General features: G+C 44.4%; 2 protein-coding genes across 5 annotated transcripts in view; one reads left to right on the forward strand and one right to left on the reverse strand.

The window, feature by feature from the left end:
- PTPN1 (protein tyrosine phosphatase non-receptor type 1) overlaps positions 1-17011 on the forward strand; it is a 90355-nt gene extending 73344 nt beyond the window's left edge. The window contains exons 5-9 of one of the 2 annotated variants that reach the window (XM_028735196.2): positions 3147-3284; positions 5478-5687; positions 6887-7048; positions 9212-9444; positions 13038-17011. In XM_028735196.2, coding sequence (XP_028591029.2) covers positions 3147-3284; positions 5478-5687; positions 6887-7048; positions 9212-9444; positions 13038-13227 — 933 coding nt within the window. In that variant the 3' untranslated portion in view covers positions 13228-17011. Of the gene's footprint in view, positions 1-3146; positions 3285-5477; positions 5688-6886; positions 7049-9208; positions 9445-13037 lie in introns of both variants that reach the window. The other variant, XM_028735195.2, reaches the window with a different exon arrangement.
- A 263-nt stretch (positions 17012-17274) lies between these two features.
- RIPOR3 (RIPOR family member 3) overlaps positions 17275-20554 on the reverse strand; it is a 134389-nt gene continuing 131109 nt past the window's right edge. For all 3 annotated transcript variants that reach the window (XM_028735194.2, XM_028735192.2, XM_077929278.1), the window contains exons 21-22: positions 20451-20541; positions 17275-18626 (exon numbers count right to left, since the gene is read on the reverse strand). In XM_028735194.2, coding sequence (XP_028591027.2) covers positions 18526-18626; positions 20451-20541 — 192 coding nt within the window. In that variant the 3' untranslated portion in view covers positions 17275-18525. The remainder of the gene's footprint in view (positions 18627-20450; positions 20542-20554) is intronic.

The following is a 20554-nucleotide window of genomic DNA, read 5'->3' on the forward strand; positions in this document are numbered from 1 at the left end:
GGTAAAAGGCGTTTCCTTGTGCTGCTCTGGTTCGCCAGAAGCGGCTTAGTCATGCTGGCCACATGACCCAGAAGCTGTACGCCGGCTCCCTCGGCCAATAAAGCGAGATGAGCGCCGCAACCCCAGAGTCGTCCGCGACTGGACCTAATGGTCAGGGGTCCCTTTACCTTTAAATAGTTAGGAAATTCATACCCAGGTTTACCTTAAGGCAGAGGTGGGGTACTGTTCTAACCCCAAGGACCACCTTACTTCGTGGGGAACGTCCCAGGAACCGCGTTTCGGGGCCAAAGACAAAAGTGGACAGTGCAATGGATGTACCTCTTCACGTGGCCATGTGCAACCTCCCCTACCCCCAAATGCACTTTTCCATCTACCATCCATGCATGCAAGAAGTACTATTCAAGGGCAGTTCCAGGACACATCCCCGTTCAAGCAAAAGCATCTGAGGAGGCTGCGGAGAACTTGAGAATTAGATAAGAGAAGACTGGGGAGCATTCAGCCCCTGGGCTTGAGGTCCCCCACCTTAGGCAAAAAAACAGGCAGTGGCTCCATCACTTACACAGGTTAATCTGGAAATGGTTCATGGAGCTGGTTAGTTGACCTCTGAATTTATCATCGCAGACATCCAAATCATTCCCTTTAAGTTAAAGTGGTGAACACATGGGTGTCCATGTGCCACGTGGCCTGTGTGCGAGAGATTGACAGCTGAGCCATCATCCATGCCTCTCATTTCACCCCACTGTTAAGTAGCGTGTGATGAAAGGAGTTGCCAACATGGTGCCTTCCAGATTGTTGTTGGACTCCAACTCCTATCAGCCTCTGGGATGATGCGAGTTGGAGTTCAAGAACATCTGAATGGCACCACGTTGACTACTCCTGTGTTACGAGCTCTCTTCTTCTGTCTTCCTTCAAGTCTTCGGCCTTGAAGGAGTTGCCAGGCTCGCCTGCCCATGCTTCTCTTTCCAAACAACAGTCAGTCGACCACTTGCCATAAATAACCTCACAGGCGTTTTTCAAAAGTCCTTGGAGTGAAGAGTGAATTGTATTCCTTATAGGATATAGGAAAGATTTATGGAGAAGTCGTCTGCAGTAATCACTGTCTTGTTGAGTGGAGGTTTCCAGTTCCCCAGTAATATGCGTAGTGAAACAAATCTAAAACGAGAAGTACAGTAACCACAGACTCAACCATTCCTTCCTCTCCCACTCACCCCCACTCATTCTTTCTCCACTGCCAGTAAGCTTGAACAAAGCACAGAATTATTGAGATCCCCTGAGGGAAGGCTGCTAATGCTTCTCGACAAACGGTTGAGGGGGGATACTCAATGGGAACTTGGCAAAAACATTATTTGCCAAACCATTTAGTGCAAAAAAAAAAAAAAAAAAGTTACATGGAGCAGATTCTCTTGCAAGCTGCGATTAAAAATAAATTTGCAGAAGATTAAAAATTCTTTCTGTCTCCAACCAAGTCGTATTGTTCAGGAGTTAAATGGAAAAAGACGTTGGTGCCTTCTACGATGGGCTATCCTACACAGAATTCCTTCCTTTTTCCCCCTCTGGATAAAACATTTTGTGGGTTGGTAAACTATTGCCTCAAACACTTCTTTTGTGTAATACTCCCTAGTGGATTGTACCAGTTTCCGTTCTATAAAAGGTCTCCAGTATTACCATCCCATGTTGGACTATTTTTGATCAGTAATTAAATAGCATAATTATCCATCTCTTTGTCATATGGTAGAAAAAGCAGAAAGAATAAGGCTATTGCACTGAAAACGGAACACTAAAAATCCAAGAACAGTAAACATTTCCCAAGTCAAATGTCATTGAAGTTGTATCGAATTCTGCAGGAAGTTGTATCGAATTCTCCATGAACCCAAGTTCTTGGTGTCTACAATTGTAGGTTTGATAGTTGTCTCAACCACTGGACACTATCAGCTTCGTGGCATATAAACATTCTAGCGATGCAAATCTTGGATTTCCTGGGAAATTATTATTGAGAAAATTACTATGATCAGTCAAGAACTTAGGTAATTGAAATGCCCAGACTCCATTTTCAGTGAGAACAAACCGCTGTAACCTTTAAACTATCCCATATGGCATCAAAATGATCTCATAAGACTGGGATTTGGGGGAAAGGGGTTGAACTGAACTGAACAACTCAATTGCATCTGTGTCTCTTGATTCCTAATTAAAAGCTACAGTTGTGTGCATGTATACTTCTAGCTGTTCTCCTAAATAGAGTCCCATAAATCGTTAAGGCAATTTTGTTGGCTCGTTGCAGTTGTCAGTTTTGCCCAAATGAGGTTTTCCCTAGCTGCCATGTTCTGTAATCCCAGATCGGTTCCAGAAACCCGGTGCCTAGCGCCAGTCCGTGGCACTCGAAAATATGTTTTGTTCACTCAGTGGTTTCTGTGGTTTAAGGGGTAATCACAGGGGTTTCTCCTGTTGTTAGCGGTTGAGACTTTCAGCGTAAATTCTTAGGGGTGGATGAACACACACAGGCACTGGAAGCTGGAAGCTGCGGCCTATCTAGAGTGCACTCCACTCCAGCCGGTATCCAAGGCAAAGGTCTTTCCACATCCTGCCACCTTTCAGTGCCAAACTGAGACCTGCATGCAAACTCATATGCTACACCACCGGCACACTTCCAACCCCAGAACTGATGCACTCTGCATTCCATCACTGCACTTTGCAAGTGATCTCTTCCAACATCACCCATGCTTCCTCCGGCATCTTCAAGGAGCATTTAAAGGAGGGTTAGGGGTCCTGTGACCTTCCAGATGTCGACTTCCCATCAGTCGTAGCCAGAATGACCATTAGTCAGTTACGGTGGAAGCCAAACACAGGTTCACAACCACTGATTTTAAAGACTCGCCTCTTTGCTCAAGTCCTTCCCTGTGCAATTTCCTTCCTCTTCTTATTGACTGGAAGCCTGTGGGAAACGACAGCCCCCCCCCCCCTTTTCATTTCTGCAAGTCTGCTTTTAGATATTCAGTAAACTACGTCTGTGTGCCACATGTACACGGATAATGCGAAGGGGCTGTCTATAAGTGCCATGCATGCTGATGATTTGTAAATAATGCTTGCCGTTCTGGGTGACTCCTTGTCAAGCAGCTTGAACACGAGTCTTGCTCATTTCCCCCCTCTAGATAAAATGTGCACAGTACTGGCCGCAAAAAGAGGAGAAAGTGATGCTCTTTGAGGATACAAACTTGACGTTAACCTTGATATCAGAAGATATAAAATCCTACTATACAGTACGACAGTTAGAATTGGAAAACCTCACAGTAAGTATGGGGAAGGTCAGCGTTAACTGTTACTCTCACACACATACACATACTTTTTACAAACCGTATTTTGCTATATTAGTCCCCTGCATTAAGAAGATGGATACTTGATGACTCTTTGCTAGAGCTTCAAGATCCGCTTAATGCTGATGTAGCAGAATCTCAGTTGTGTTGAAGGTATTTTGTTCTAACATTTGAGAAGTTGCCGCACTGGCTCTTAGGATTCTACAGTGGTGCCCCGCAAGACGAATGCCTCGCAAGACGGAAAACCCGCTAGACGAAAGGGTTTTCCGTTTTGGAGGTGCTTCGCAAAACAAATTTCCTATGGGCTTGCTTCGCAAGACGAAATTGTCTTGCGAGTTCCTGCAGGGTTTTTTTCCTCCCCCCCCCCCTTTTTCCCAAGCTGCTAAGCCGCTTATCAGCTGATCCGCTAAGCCGCTTAACAGCTGAGCCGCTAAGCCGCTTATCAGCTGAGCCGCTAAGCCCGCTAAGCCGCTTATCAGCTGAGCCGCTAAGCCCGCTAAGCCGCTTATCAGCTGAGCCGCTAAGCCCGCTAAGCCGCTTATCAGCTAATTCGCTAAGCCGCTTAACAGCTGATCTGCTAAGCCGCTTATCAGCTGATCCGCTAAACCGCTAATAGCGCTAATCCGCTAATGGGCTTGCTTCGCAAGACGAAAAAACCGCAAGACGAAGAGACTCGCGGAACGGATTCTTTTCGTCTTGCGAGGCACCACTGTAGTTCCTAGGTATGGGCAGCACAGATAAGCACATCAGGGGTTTTTTTTGCCATCGTACCTTCAAACATCTTTGCAGCCACGGGGGCTAGAAATACAGCAGGAATTCTCAGAGTTTCCTGTCTCTACATTCTTGGCAGTTGTGTGGAAATAGAAGTGGGGAAATTAGTATGTTTTCCATATTTCCCCATTTTTCTTTTTTTAGCTTTTTTAATGAGAAGAGCAATTAGGTCATGTCCCATAGTAAAGTACTTCCTAGAACGAGGGTGGAGAACTATATTGGTCTAGTGGGGCAGATTTCTACCTCCCGCACCTGACACAGTTATGCTTGGTGAGCCTTTTTCATCACATGGGTTTTGCAGAACGCTTTGCAAGGGACCCAACAATCAGCTAATAGTTGAGTTTTGCTGTGAGACCCTTGGAAAACACTCAACAAGATAGCGTTTTCCAAGGGTCTCAGTCAGACCCTCTTGCCGAGTCCCTTGCCACAAAAAAAAAAAACTGTCTTGCAAAGAATCAAGTGATATCCAGGCCTCGTGGATCGCTTTGCACGGGGCTTTGCAAACTCTCCTTCAACTGAGCAGGTTCCCATGAACTTTCTCCTAGATCTTGTGCCAATAGCTGATGGCAAACCGCAGAATCAGGCTGCATTTGAATCAAGAGGCAAACCCTGTTTAGCGGTTCTAGTAGTAAACAGCTACCATGTAATAATCATATAGGATCTTAGAGCAGATATGGGGAACAGTTCCCAGCCAGCAGAAGACATGCTTTGGTACCCAAGTGCACAAAGCCATAGAATTGTAGAGTTGGAAGTGACCCTGAGGTTCATCTCTTTCCCCCAACGATTTTGACAGGTGCGCTAGACCACAATCCCCAATCACCTAATGGCATCATGACATCTGTTGATGAATTTTCCTTTGCCTGCGCGGTTTGAAATCGAACAGGGCTTTGCAAGTGCTGACAATCAGCAGTGCCTGCAAAGCCCACTTTCAGCAGGAAACTGCATCAGTACCTGTCCCACAGGGCAGGTGGACTTGGCCTGGCCAAAATGGTCTCGCATGCCAGATTTGAGGCCTAGCCAGTGTGATGAGGCCCCTGGGCTGGAGACTCCACAGCCATGCCCTAGAATATCATGAATTACAGTGTCCCTGCAGTGGAATTTGAGATACTCTGTGAATCTTTTTACAGTTGAGTAAACTTTTTGTGGCACCTCATGAAGGAAATGCCTGTTCAAATGCAGCCTTGAAATCAACTTTCTGAAGTTTGGCCAGGGCAGGTGTGGGGAGTTGTTGGGTGTTATGTTCCATGCACATGTCTTTTATTTTTAAAGAAGAAATATGAAAATAAACTGAATGTCAGTTTCCTAATCACTGAAGCGTTGTTGCAGGCCATAACGAGTATCGCTGCGTACTTTCATTTTCTTGAAACCTTGGGTGAAAACGGTTTTTGTCTTTTGCAGACACATGAAACTCGAGAAATCCTGCACTTTCATTATACAACGTGGCCTGACTTTGGAGTACCCGAGTCTCCAGCTTCGTTCCTCAACTTCCTGGTCAAAGTGAGAGAGTCGGGGTCACTGAGCCCCGAACATGGACCCATTGTAGTACACTGCAGTGCAGGGATTGGAAGATCAGGAACTTTCTGCTTGGTTGACACTTGTCTCCTTTTGGTAAGAGAAGCTTGCTTGTAAGGTGGAAGGGAGTGTTGGCTGCCATTTTGTTTAGTGTCTTTCAACTCCACAATTCTATGATGCTAAGCAGAGCGGAGCGAAATAGGCTTCATAAACTTCGGCAATCCCTTTGTAGCAGTGACTGTGGGACATCTGTCTGAATTCTGCTTTAACCTTATTCTGTTTCAGACTTGTGCTGGGCTGGCACCAATCTTTATGTCATGGAGGAACCGGTGCACACCTCTCAGTACCACCAGTGCACAGTTAAACTGTGGCATGGTATAGAGGCCCATACATAGGAGAACATGATACTTCTGAATCTTCACCCTGAAAAAGAAAAGGATTTTGGGGAGAGAGAAATTCCTACAGACAACTCCCATCCTAGAGTAATCTATTTCCACTTCAAAGTTTAAAATCAAGCCTAGCTTTCAGTGAGGCCTGCCTTCGGTTAGCCAGTTGGTAACACCCTCTCTTTCTACACCCTTGCTGTGTCTTGTTTCAGTAGATGTGCTTTTGGCAGGAAAACTACGAAGCCGCTATGTTCTATCCACTTCATTCTGAAAACTTGTTGCCTTAATTTTTACATTTATCGCCATGATTTTTGAGTATGTTGACATGATCCTTGTTGACACGATCCTTGGCACTTCAGCTAGAGAAGCTGGGGAGAATCCCATTTCTGTTCTCCTTCCTCTGGCATTCCAGTCCTAAGCATGTGTTGGAAATGAGTCCTGCTGCTTTTGAGAACAACAGCCCCTCAACAAAATCTTATGAATGCCCACTGCATTCATGGGAGTTTACTTAAGTTCAGTGCCAGAATATGTGTGTCTTAGACAAGTCATATTGTTGGGGTCACCCGTTTTAGTGGGATGAAGGGGGAGGGCCCAAGAATAGCTTGTTGTCTGGGGCTCTTAAAAAATATTGGATCTGGTGAATTTTCACCGGGCATCATCATAGAATCATAGAGTTGGAATAGACCACAAGGGCCATCGAGTCCAACCCCCTGCCAAGCAGGAAACACCATCAGAGCACTCCTGACATATGGTTGTCAAGCCTCTGCTTAAAGACCTCCAAAAAAGGAGATTCTATAAGGCCTGAGTAGACGTGGGTTAGGACTGCAACCTTGATAAAGACGTCTTCCGGATAGTCCACAAATGAGAAGCTGTACTGTTGCGATCTGAATTTCACCTTTCTCTATTTAGATGGACAAAAGAAAAGACCCTTCTTCCGTCGACATTAAGCAGGTTCTTTTAGAAATGAGGAAATACCGCATGGGGCTTATACAGACTGCAGACCAGCTTCGCTTCTCATATTTGGCTGTTCTAGAAGGATCAAAATTCATTATGGGAGACTCATCTGTGCAGGTGAGCAACAGTAGCAGAATTCGACTGGCATAGGTTGTCTTCATTTTTTAAAGTTGTGTGTGAATGGGCCAAGATTTTTATGGAACAGCAGTGCGTAGAATCGAGCGGCAATTAGATGTGCTAAAACAAAGTGGTTCACAAATGCACCTTTGACACACATATATACTTACACACACACACACACACACTTGTGTATAAACCAGGTTATAGGATGTTGCATGTGTTGTTGCCATTGCAATAGGTGATTCTTACTGCTTTACAGTTCTGGGGAATAGCAGGTTCTGCCCTGGCACTGCAGTACAGGAGTTCATTTTCCAACCCGTGTCTTCCTATGTCTTGTAGATGTGAAGACTCTAGCAGGACCAGGGTATCCGCTGAGCTGAGGGTTGTTGCTTAAGACGCATCATGCCATTATCACTTAAACGTTATTTGAATAGGCGGTGGAAGAGTTGAAGGGGGAATGCAGCTCTGGGAAGAAAAGAAAAATTCAGAGCAGGGTGATGGTTTCATGTGCCCAGGCACCCGGGTGGTTGATGCACTCTTCTTGCTCCGGAAAGGGAATGAGGTGATAACAAGACTGCAAAGAGGAAGTCAGAGAATGAGGAAGGGAATTAAGCAGAGGCTAGATCCCTCCCCCTCTTTTGATGGGGTCCTTGTATATTATTATTAGTATTTCCATTTATGAATTGTTTCCAGTGAGGTGTTTCAAAGTGACTCGGAGTACATTTTGTTCAACATCGTTCTGTCTGTGCAAGCGTTGCAACTTGCCAGCTGGACCTATTTCCCCCTCCATCGTGCTGTTCTGGGAGCTCTCCTGACACACTCACCCAAGACCCATTTTCAGGGAGTGCAAGGGGGTGGGCCGGAGGGAAGCCCCCCAGAGTGCAAGCAGAAATCTTTGCTGGAAGCTGCCTTTAGTGGCTGGGGCAACCCAGTCAGATGGGAGGCATATACGGTATTTTTCGCTCCATAAGGCGCACTGGATCATAAGGCGCACCTAGTTTTTAGAGGGGGAAATCAAGGGGGGGGAATCTTATCCCCCCCCAGCCCCAAAGAGCAAAGAAGCCAGGACAGCGAGTGGGATCCATCCCGCTGGCTGTCTTGGCTTCCTCTTTAGCCGTGCGCAACCTCTCCGGCCGGGAGAGGCTGCCCGCGGCTATGGCAATACCCCCACCTCCCACAAAAGCCCACAGGAGCTGCACAACCTTTAAGGAGCACGCGCCTTTCGGGCTTTTCTACGAGGAGGGAGAAGGGACTGACTGGCCGCGTCAGTCCCTTCTCCCTCCTGGGGGAAAAGCCTGCAAGAGCCGCACGGAGCTTATGTGCGGCTCTTGGGGGCTTTTCCTGCCTGCCTCCCCCCCTGCATTCGCTTCGTAAGACGCACACACATTTCCCCTTACCTTTTAGGAGAGGAAAAGTGCGTCTTAAGGAGCGAAAAATACAGTAAATAATAAAATGATGATGATGCAGACATTCCTCTGTTGGGACTGGTCAGGTGAATTGTGCCCTTCCAATGTGTTTCACAACTTGAACCTATGCAGCCAAGTCAAAAGTAAGTACCACTGAGTTCCGTGGAGTTTAGTCCCAGGTGACTGCGCATAGGATTACAGTCATACCTCATGTTACGTTTGCTTCATGTTACGTTTTTTCAGGTTGTGTCCCGCGGCGACCCGGAAGTACCAGAAAGGGTTACTTCCAGGTTTTGTTGCTCGCGCATGCGCAGTAGCGCTAAATTGCGCTTCACACATGCACACAAGCACCAAATCATGCCGCACACCCGCGCAGATACGGCGCTTCAGGTTGCGGGCTTTTCATGTTGCGAACGGGCCTCCGGAACGGATCCCGTTCGCAACCAGAGGTACCACTGTCCAGTTACATCACAAGGAATAGTAAATCTTGTTATTTTGTCTTTGGTCTAGCTAGGAGCCTAAGGGAATGCACAATCTCGTGGCTATAGGGGCTGTCATGATGAGCTCCTGCACTTCAGATTTTCCCACTGACAATAGGTACAACAAACTGCACAGTAACATTTCTTTTTTAAAAAATGGATAAATGGGAACACCTTAATGGTGCATCCTGGCCGTGTACAGAAAAAGCGTGTGTGCATTTTCCTTGCCATTTTTTAAAGAAAGTTTAATGAGTCTCCTGCTTCTGTTGAAGGAGCAATGGAAAGAGCTCTCTAAAGAAGACTTGGACCCCCCGCCGGAACATATTCCCCCACCCCCAAGACCACCCAAGCGAACCTCAGAAATGAATAACGGAAGGGTGCACGACCACATGGAAAATTCTTCAAAGCATCGGGTGACGGAGGAGGAAGTCGCGTGTGCCGTGAGCGCTCTGGTGGCGAAGGTTCCTGATGGCAGAGATCACCCCTCTGAACATCTAGACATGGAGAGGTAATGTTGGCCAGGATTTCTTTGGGGGAACACTTGCATCAGATCGCCATCAGCCTTGTAGCCAGCAAGCTGCCTGTCTCTTTTGTTTCCCAGTGTTTTTACTAAAGCAGAGCGAGGACCCGATAACATTTTATCCGTTTGTGTAGAAAATAGGAAAGGAGAGGCAGAGATTGAGGGGAAAGGAACGAAAGCGTTTGAGGAAGTTCCCTTTTGATGTATTTTTTCCCTTACTCCTCTTAACTCCTTGCTCCTCTACTATAAGGAAGAAAAAATTGCCAGGAGAGAGGGGGGGTCTGTCTCTAGAATAAACAAGTAAAATAATTTGTGGTGCAGAATGAAATGTGGTCATTTCCAAGCTGTACACAGGCTTCTTAGTAAACCAAAGATGCAACTGAGCATTATTAAATATAGCAGGAAGTATTCTTTATAGTGTTATCGTTTTGTGAATTTATTAAAAGAAGCCAAAGCGGCTAGTTCTGAAAGCAGCTACACTGATTTTGCATGCTTTCAAAATCTTCTGAAAAGGATAAATGTTCAGAATTTCTTGAGAAACTAGGTCAGTTCAAATAAGACGTTGCAGGGGCACAAGGTGGTTTGTCTGCAGTCTGCTTGTGCTAAAGAGCCTTTTAAGTCTTTGCACTAGATAAGAATGAATGAGGTCACTTATTTAGCAAATTCCCCATTTCTCAGTAGGACTGAAGTATTTCCATTGGAACTAAAACATTGTCAGGGTGGAACCCAACTTCCATTTTTTTAGAGAAAGAAAATTGTTTCGACTTAATTATGGATCTAACCAAAATATAGCTTAAAGGCTGTTGCAAAATATCAGACAGTTTAAAAAGAATTAAGAGGTGGTCGAAGTTTTTCCTACTCTAGTAGAAGAAGCTTAAAATCTGAGGTTTTATCTTTTCAGTAAGGGGCTTGCTCACCTGTCATTCCAGACAGCTGAAATGAAAAACTCTAGAAACAGCCAGCAAAAGTTATCAAAAGCTGGGAGAGAGGGAGGAAATGCACCGCTTGAACACTAGGTGTCACTACTGCTCCATGTGCAATAATGTCAGGAGATTTCCTTTTCCTGGTTCAGTTATACTGGAGTCTGACTTGCCCATTTTTATCTAGACCTGAGCCAAAAAGTATTTAACCCGCTTCAAGTTCCCCTGCAGGTGTGCTTAAAAGCAACCTCCCATTTTTGCCAGTTTTGTAGCAGTCTATTCATATTATTCTCTGGGTCCTTTTTTCTCTCAGTCCTCAATTTGTTCCCATATCCCAGTAACTCAGTCCGAGCCCCACCTGGGCCAAAAGATTCCTGCATTGCAGGGAGTGTTGGACTCAATAACCCAACTCTGCAATTCTATGATATATAGAACCTGGCTCCTTGGCTTTCCACCATGCCCGAAGCATTGATGCTCCTTTTCTGTCTCATCGCTCTCCTCCACAAAATCTTGTTGTTTAGTCATTTAGTCGTGTCCGACTCTTCCTAACCCCATGGACCAGAGCACACCAGGCACTCCTGTCTTCCACTGCCTCCCGCAGTTTGGTCAAACTCATGCTGGTAGCTTCGAGAACACTGTCCAACCATCTCATCCTCTGTCGTCCCCTTCTCCTTGTGCCCTCAATCTTTCCCAACATCAGGGTCTTTTCCAGGCAGTCTTCTCTTCTCATGAGGTGGCCAAAGTCTCAGCTTCAGGATCTGTCCTTCCAGTGACCGCTCAGCGCTGATTTCCTTAAGAATGGAGAGGTTTGCTCTTCTTGCAGTCCATGGGACTCTCAAGAGTCTCCTCCAACACTATAATTCAAAAGCATCAATTCTTTGGCGATCAGCCTTCCACAAAACAATCACCTGCAAAACACTTTTGCAGTGCCTTTTCTCAGGGGGCAAGGAACTCTTGAGTTGTAGCCTGTGCTGTTCCGGCAGGAGTCTGGTAGCGAAACAGGACTTCTGCTTCCTCTCCTCCTCCTGTGGGTCTCCCCCCACCTCAAATAAATATGCCCCAGGGGGGTCTCCCAAGTCCCAACCCTTCAGAGCTGATGTTGAGGATGTGCTGGAGGCTGGAAGAGACAGAAGAGGAAACTCTGCCCCACACGTGGAAGCCAGCAGAGCTGCAATGTTGGATGTGGCTCCTGCTGGTTTTGAATGGGTATGCTCTTCCTGGGACAGAGGCTTCAAAGAAGCTGACTAATCTTTTTATGTATGCAGCAGCCTCAGCCAGAACCTTATATGTGCCGAAATGGAAAAAGGAAAAGGTTCCAACCAAAGAAGAATGGCTTTAAAATAAATGGCAAAATAGCTGAAATGGCGGAATTGACTGTAAAACCAAGAGATCAAAACGATGAACTGCTAATAATAATAATAATAATAATAATAATAATAATAATAATAATTTGTATCCCGCCCTCCCCGGCCAAAGCCGGGCTCGGAGTGGCTAACAACAGGTAAAAATAGCACAGTGCACATAAAATCGCACAGTCAATCAATTAAAATACATTCTAGAAACAAATTAATTCAGAATCAAATTAATGGCAACCATTGGGCCAGAGTTCTATGAAGATTACAGAAGGAGAAAGGGAGTCAGACTGTGCCTTGGCCAAAGGCCTGGTGGAACAGCTCTGTCTTGCAGGCCCTGCGGAAAGATGTCAAGTCCCACAGGGCCCTAGTCTGTTGTGACAGAGCGTTCCACCAGATTGGGGCCACAGCCGAAAAAGCCCTGTCTCTGGTTGAGGCCAGTCTAACCTCCCTGTGCCCCGGGATCTCCAAGATGTTTTTATTTGAAGACCGTAAGGTCTTCCGTGGGACATACCAGGAGAGGCAGTCCCGTAGGTATGAGGGTCCTAGGCTGTATTATGGAGAACTGGAGGCCTTTTTTCTTTTACACTATCAAAGTATCTTAATGATACAAAATCGTGAGCTGGATTTGAGATACGAGCAGCGGGTGGGGAGGGAGACAAGATGGAGTTAGAAGGTTTAGGAACAAGTTGTTGTTGTTGTTTAGTTGTTTAGTCATGTCCGACTCTTCGTGACCCCATGGGCCAGAGCGCGCCAGGCACTCCTGTCTTCCACTGCCTCCCGCAGTTTGGTCAAACTCATGCTGCTAGCTTCGAGAACACTGTCCAACCATCTCGTCCTCTGTCGTCCCCTTCTCCTTGTGCCCTCCATTTTCCCCAGCATCAGGGTCTTTTCCAGGGAGTCTTCTCTTCTCATGAGGTGGCCAAAGTATTGGAGCCTCAGCTTCAGGATCTGCCCTTCCTGTAAGCACTCAGGGCTGATTTCCTTCAGAATGCAGAGGTTTGATCTTCTTGCAGTCCATGGGACTCTCAAGAGTCTCCTCCAGCACCATAATTCAAAAGCATCAATTCTTCGGCGATCAGCCTTCTTTATGGTCCAGCTCTCACTTCTATACATCACTACTGGGAAAACCATAGCTTTAACTATAGGGACCTAGGAACAAGTAGAACGCAGCAATTAAGGATAAGGATGGAAAACATCAGGGCGGAAAGTCACAAAGAAAAATAGATGTGAAGTCAAGTTTGTTAAGACCTTTGAAAAATCTAATAAAAACGAATGTTGAATGTATACGCTCTCTCTTGTTCCTCAGCACTAGTCAAGACACTGAGCTTAGGAAGAGAACTGTCGATGCCTCGCCACAAAGTGAAGAGATGGTCAAGTCGGAAGAAGAAGACGATGAAAACATGATGTCAACTTGGAAACCATTTCTGGTCAACATTTGCATGTTCACTGTTCTGACCGCAGGAGCATACCTCTGCTACAGGGTATGTTTCCATTGATAGACATGCCAGCGATGGTATCGAGAACGCCAGTAGCTTCGCCGGCGTTTTAACTTTGTTACAATAAAAGAAAGCTAAAGCGGGGGGGCATCCAAGCCTTTGCCCCAGTGGAAGTATATCTTAAGTTTGAGATGCTGGAACTTTGGTTAGGGCTTAAAGAGAAAATTGATGCACTAGGGTTTAATATTAGCCCTATGGTCCCAAGAACATAATATTCTAATCTCAGGGCCTTAAGATATTCAGGAGTAAGCAGAGAATATGCCAAATAAGTCTTGTGGGGTTTTTTTTCTTTCATTATTTTTTCCTTATTTTTTAAAATGGAATAATAAGAGTTTACAACACATTGTTTTTTAGAAGTCTTTTAAAGCCAGTTTTCGTTCTTTTGGTTGTTGTTTTTTTTGGGGGGGGAGCAAGTGAAAAATTGCTTGTATTCTCCAAGTGTTTGTAACCAAATACATGATTGGGTTCCTTAAATCACCCACACATACACACACCCCTGAAGAATGTACAACTTTTTATTTTTTATTTTATTTGAGAGGGGAGAGCTCTTTACTGCATGCCTTTTCAAGACTGAGGACTCTCTAAAGAACCACTTTTTTGTAAGTTCTGTTGCTTAAATTGGCTGCTGCTCAGGAGCCCCAGTAAATGAATGGAGATTACATAATACATGCCCCTGCAAGTTGAATTTCACCCTGAAGTGTGGGGTTTTCTGGCAGTGCAGGTAACATGGATAGATTTTATCTTAAATAGATTCTTGCTTTCAGCGCAGTTGTAATGGGCATCTGCTGTTGCTTAGGGCATCCCAGCAGGTCAAACGCTATTCTTTTCTTCTTCCTTTAAGACAAAATCTCCCACTCGCCACCAACACCAAATGCAAGTCTTCTGTCGCACTCCTTATTATCCCCATTGCATAGCACCATCCCATATCTCTCTCTCACACACACACTTTCTCTTTCTCTCTTTCTCCCTGTCCTTTAGGGAGAGGGGAAGGAAAATACAACCAAAATATATCCACTAGCATTCGCAAAATTGTTTTGGAAAGGACCAGTGTTCTTAAGCATTGGTATCATAATTTGGAATGTACAATGCAATTTCACTCTAGACCTGCCATGTGAAAAGAATACGCTTTCTGTACAAAATGGAACAAGAAGAGTTTAAAATAATTCTTAGAGCTCCTTTACTCTGCAGAAATGTATCTCAAGGAATCCCAAGTAGCTATTGCTGGACAGGGGGTGGGCAGGAGGGGGGCTTCCTTTTTGGAGAAAAGCTGAGCAAATGAACTGGCTCTCCAAATCAACAAGTCATTTTGCAAGATGCAAGTCACTGCTGCTGGCTTTTAGTTTTATTGCCTCCGCCCTTGAACAAAGATTTCAAGTTTGGCTTTTATTTGGCTTAAGATCATGCTGTTCAGTAGCCAGGTGTAAGTGTCTTAAGCCGTCTCTCTGCCTCTGCGGAAAAGAGTGTCCAGCCTAACTTGGAACAGATCCAGGTTCTGTTCTGCTCCATCTGAAGATGAAGATTTGAGTTTTTTGTTTTTGGTATAGCATAGCTTAACTGACCATAGCTGCTAAAAGGAGGGTAAAAGTTTAGACCAATCATGTATTTTGTCTCTTTGTTGAATGATATGATGGGGGGGTAGTAAGTTAGGACTTTGTCCACTCTTCTTACTGCATTTGACTGAAATAATAATAACACAGAAGAATCCTTTGTCGGTGCTACAGAGAGCAAGACAAATGCATTCATTAGACTTGTAGCCTGTTTCAAAGTAAAATCATGACAATTGACCTACAAGTGTGACTGATCAATGCTTTAAAAATTCTGCAAAATTCTAATTATATAGCACTTAAGTACCATCTACCTTAAAAAAAACAGAGTAGACTTCTCACTCCATATTTATTTTGGTTTGCCACGACGCTCACAAACTTTAGCTCTTTGGGTTTTTTCCCCTTGAACCACTGGATCTTGGGGAAGGAAGGAGTGGTTGGATCAAAAATAAATGAAGTCAAGCTTTGCATCAAGGGCTTTTCAAAAGTACAATAATAATCTTCAGGTAGTCATGGGAAACTTAAGACACACACGCAGACAGACAGACAAAGTTACCCGTGAGATTGCTGTTTAGACCAGAATTTGAAAGGAGGAATACTCAAGCAGTCAATCTTCAGTAGCTACAGTAATAGTGCAAGCGTGAAAAATACTGATTATGAGTACAGAAAATGGTATAACTATATAATGCTCATCTGTGTATTTTTACTATACAGTATGTGATTGCTTTGTCCCCATCTCTCTCTCTCTCTCTCTCTAATTCAGTAGGCTCTTGTTGAGAAGCAACATTAGTTAGCACATTTTTATTCAGATGCATGTATAAAGTCCCCCCCCAAAAAAAAGAGAGAGTCCTGGTCAAAATCCATGTGCTTGAAAGTTGAAAAAGAGTTTAAAATATATATATATATATATTTCTGCTTACCGATGTACCCAGATTGTATTTGCATGATCTGATTGTTTAAATGGCCGTGGTTCCAAGAGTGTTGCTGAAATGTCTTCGTTCAGCCAATAGATTGGTAGGTGTGCTCTTTTTAAAAAATACAACAACAAACCAACAACCAACAAACATCAGGTTACCTGTATCTTGCCTAATAACTTGGCATGACTTTCTATTCAGTTTTATACGTCTGCCGTGCAACCCGGTTGTATGCCACTCTCTTTAAGCTGAGTAAATATTGTACAAACATTCCAGAGGGTGTACAAAGCCATATTCACACCCATCTCTCTCTCACACACACACGTTCCCTGCAGCAAACAGGTGCCCAGATCCCTGGAGCTGCTGTCTGAAACCCCAAAGGAGCAGCTTTTCTTTCTCTCTCTTTCTCTCTCTCTCTCTCTCTCTCTTTTGCATAGGCCATCAGAACCAAAGTGAGATTTGAAATCTGCGCTTTGTTGTTATATAGAGGATATGAAAATCAAAGCTCTTGAACGTAGCAGCAGGTGATAAATGAATGGTAATATTATTCCTTGGGCTTGTTGGTTTTTTTTGGGGGGGGGGGGAATGGTTGAATTCAGAATGTCTCTCCTTAAAATCCACAGTGACTTGATTGTACTGTTATGTCTATCCCCTTCAGCGAGGAAGAAACTAAAGATCTCCCTTGCTAGCCAGAGATACGGGGAGGGTGGACTGGCTACCACGTCTCTCCTGGGTTTGCCAGTATTAGTGATTTGCCTTTTTATCCTATTTGAACTCGAGAAGGACTCGTACTGTAGTGAAAACACGCAGTGGAATTGCCCTAGTCAAAAGCCCGGTGAGGTGTGTATAAGGCTTATAATGCTGAACTTGTAAGCATTTTGTTTTGGTGTCCTGTCTATGTATGTAGTAGTTTGGGTGTGTAAATACAAGTAGCATTTCGAAGTGGATGTATTGGTTAACCTATTCTTGGGATGGGGGCAGGGGTGGGGTGGGAAGTGGGGGCCGGAAAAAAAAATATCCATGTTTAAACTTGTTAGAAAGTTAGTGAGCTGCTCTGCTATATGCCTTAAGCAAATATATACTCATCAGGTCTTTCTTTTTTACAGATTGCCATAGAAAAGTTTTTTTTAAGAAAAATAAAATCTTTTAAAAAAACAACGAACAAGCTAAATGTTTTGGTATAATACGTTTTCAGGTATATTGTCTTTTGTGTAAGGCGCTGCAATGACCTCACAGTTTCAGTAAAAAACTGTACAGTTTTTCAACTTCCCATAAAGATTTTCAGTTCTCATTTTAGCTGCAACAATAAAATTCTTTTGTAAAGAAGCATGTCTCTTGGAGTGTCTTCCCCTTCCTCTTTCTAGTCCTGAACTTCTAAACTTCATATTGCTGCTGAAGCCATCTCCTTTGTGTCCTTCCCTACCCACAACATCAGCGTCGCCTGACTTGGTTCACTGCAACTGTGCATTAGCAAGAGAACCAGGAACTGCCTGATATTTTCCCTGAATACTTCCGTTCCTCCAAAGCATCTCTGTTCTGGTCCTGTGTTTTGCATTGTGTTTTAAATTATAACTGGAAGAAGAATGCAATTGACTTTTCAAACATTTTATTAAACTTTAAAAAAGAACAATATGTAAACTAGCCCCAGCAATAAATACTGAAAAGTGTTTCTTTTTAATAATAAAAAAGCACAAAGTTCTGTATAAAATATGTACATTAAAGCAAGGGGCCAGGATCCAGTGATGGGCAGCTGCATACAAACACACACACAAACAGGGATGGAAGCGTTTCTGTCCTAGCAAGAGGCAAAGGAACCCCTCCAGAACTGCATTCAGCTCCTGCCAACACCATCAGTGGTAAAAAAAGATGGTAGGTGGTGTTCATCAGCATCTGCACCTGTTTACTCAAATGTGCATCTCACCAAGTTCAGTAAAAGATCGATGTAAATGTGCTTAGTATTGCAGCGACAGTCCACTTAAAAACAGCTTCTCGGTTAAGATTATAAACCCAGAATTAAGCACTCATGGGAATAGCTGGCTTCTCAGTTTTTCCTGCGCTAGATTCTGGTGTGTGTATACTAGAAGAATGGTTCAGGGGCTTAACGGTGGGAAGTGACCAGCAAGAGATGAGGATTCTTTAGCTGTTAACCTCTTCCAGCTCTGCAATGCTCTAGGGTCACAAAGCCCATGTTTTTCAGTCTTATCTTAAGACCCCAATACATCCGCTGGCAGAAGAAGGTGCCCTTTGAAAGAAGATTTCAGGTTAATTTACTGTCCCTAATTACTTTAGAGATTGTGTGGAAGTCCTTGTCCACAATATTAAGCAAATAAATATGCAAGTTATTTTCCTATGGCCTAAAAAAGGGGGGCAGGTTGGATTGAAGTTGTAGAGGGCTGCAAAATCTTCATTAACGCCACTCACTGCAATCCCAGTGTGGCCCATCCTTGTGGTTTTCTTTTCCTCTCCTGCTTGAAACAGCTTGGTTATTCCTAAGAAAACATCTCACACTCAAAAAAGAAGCTGCTTCTGTCTCCTCTCCTCCAAATGGAGAACTTCAGTGCAAGATTTTCGGCTGCCTTCTTAGTTCAGGGTGAATGTTTCCTGTGATACTGAAGACGGGGGGAGGCTGTTATTTAATGGTTTACACAGTACCTTTCTGGTTATAAGATCAGAGTCGCCCAAAGAGATTTTGCACCGTGCGGAAACACTGCTCATTCTTGAGATAATTTGTTTTTAAATCCAGCCGAGACAGATTTAACATTTGTGTGCTTTTCTCCACACTCTTGTAGCCGAATTGCAGATGGTGCAAGATTATCTGGCCTCTCCCTCAAAGGCACTGCTTAAAATACTGTGATTTCTATTTCAGCTTCTTGGTACATGGTATCCCTCAGCTCACAGCAGATCTTGTCCATCTTTTCAAAAGCCAGCCTTCCTTTGTCACCTGTGAAGAAAGGGACAAATCAGGAGGTTGACTGCCGTTGTGGGATAAGCAAAGTTTTCCTTGTGCACGACTCTTCCCTCTTTTACAATTTTGTGACCAATTTTTCACAACCACATGGAAATAATTTATTATGAAGAAAAGGTTTAGGGCCTGCCTAATGGCTCCCCTAGCAATATCCAAAAGTCAAAAAAAGGATATTGTTGACCTGGAACAGGTATGGAAAAGGGTGAGCTCAAGAGCAGAGCCATGGCTTAGATTGAGGGAACATTCACTGCACATTTCAAGCTGATGACTTCCCCCAGAGAATCCTGGGAACTCTAGTTTGCTAAGGGTGCTGAGAATTGTAGGGGGGAACTACAGTTCTCGTGATTTTGGGGAGGGAAGTTGTTTGCTTTAAGTGTATGGTATGGATCTGCCCCCAAATGACTCAAGTAGCTGGAACAAAACTCAATTGATGAAACCTTGGGGGCTTTTCAATTTAGAAAAAATAGTATGAGAATGGAGAGAAAAGTTTCTCTGTTTCTCCCTCCCACATAGTGTTAGAACCTGGCCCACCCAACGTACAGTGGTGCCCCGCAAGACGAAATTAATTCGTTCCGCAAGTTTTGTCGTCTAGCGAATTTTTCGTCTTGCGAATTATTATTTAGACAAAGGAAACAAAGTCGCGAGACGTTTTCGTCTTGCGAAGCAAGCCCATAGGGAAATTCGTCTTGCGAGGCAACTCGCAAACGGAAAAACCTTTCGTCTAGCGAGTTTTTTGTCTTGCGAGGCATTCGTCTTGCGAGGTACCACTGTAGCTAATATCCAGTGTTCGAAGATTCAGGGCAGACAAGGAAATATTTACATAGCACATAGTCATATCAGCACATAGCTATTAGCCACAATGGCTGTATTGTTCCACCTTCGCTATAGGTCTCTCAAGGTCACAAGGGTGTTCCAAGTCCTGCTTTGGAGATTCCCATGGGCATCTGGTTGGCCAGTGAGAACTGAATGCTGGACCAGATGGGCCTGATCCACCAGGCTCACCTTATGTTCTTATAGTTAAAGGATGGAGCCTGCTCCTACAGTATCCTGTGATGGTCATCAACTTCACGGGTTTTAGAAGAAGACTTGGACCTATTCATGCCTCCATGAATAGGTCCAAGTCTTCTTCTAAAACCCGTGAAGTTGATGACTATCACAGGATCTACCCATGGCAACAAGCCACCATGGATACATTCTGTCTTCTACCTCCAGTTTTGGAGGCAGTATGGGAAGTAGTTGCTGGGAACCCCAAGTGGGAAGAGTGCTTTTCTACTCAGGTCCTGCTTGGGGCTTCCCGGGCATCTAGTTGGCCGCTGTGGCAACAGGATGCTGGAACAGATGGACCATTGGTCTGATGCATCAGAACCAAGCGTAGGTATTTAAGCAGTATATAATACCCAGAGCAATTTACAAAGCTGAATAAGGGTGGACAGGGAGCTGAAATGATTTAACAAGGCTTCAGGGTGCAGGCCAAAGTCAATTCTCATGAAGAAAAAGGGGCAGAGGTGGTTGGTGCTGCAGGAACAAGGCACAGAGTTTTGTAGGAATGGGGTGGAAGGGTTTCTGTTGGTGTGTCCTTCCCTTGCAAGAGCCATTTGTGCCGTGCTCTTTTCCCAGAAATCTGTCACAAGAACAGTGCTGGGAATTGAGGGCAAAAGAAGATCTGCGGCAGGAGACCACTTCCTCAAAGCAAGCGGGGATGCCTCTCTAAGCCAAGGCCAACTGGCTGTTGCTTCTGCTTTTCAGCTCACTATTCGCTCATTCAAAATCCATCTGCAGGGAATCGTTATAAGCACTTACCAAACGAAAGAGTCGTTTCTCTGGCGGCGTTCCGCACTTCCTCTGATTCTGATAGACACAGTCTGGCAATTTGTTCTATGCTTTCCACACCCTGTTATATAAAA

The sequence above is a fragment of the Podarcis muralis genome, chromosome 5, assembly GCF_964188315.1.
Source record: "Podarcis muralis chromosome 5, rPodMur119.hap1.1, whole genome shotgun sequence".
In the NCBI taxonomy this organism is placed as follows: domain Eukaryota; kingdom Metazoa; phylum Chordata; class Lepidosauria; order Squamata; family Lacertidae; genus Podarcis; species Podarcis muralis.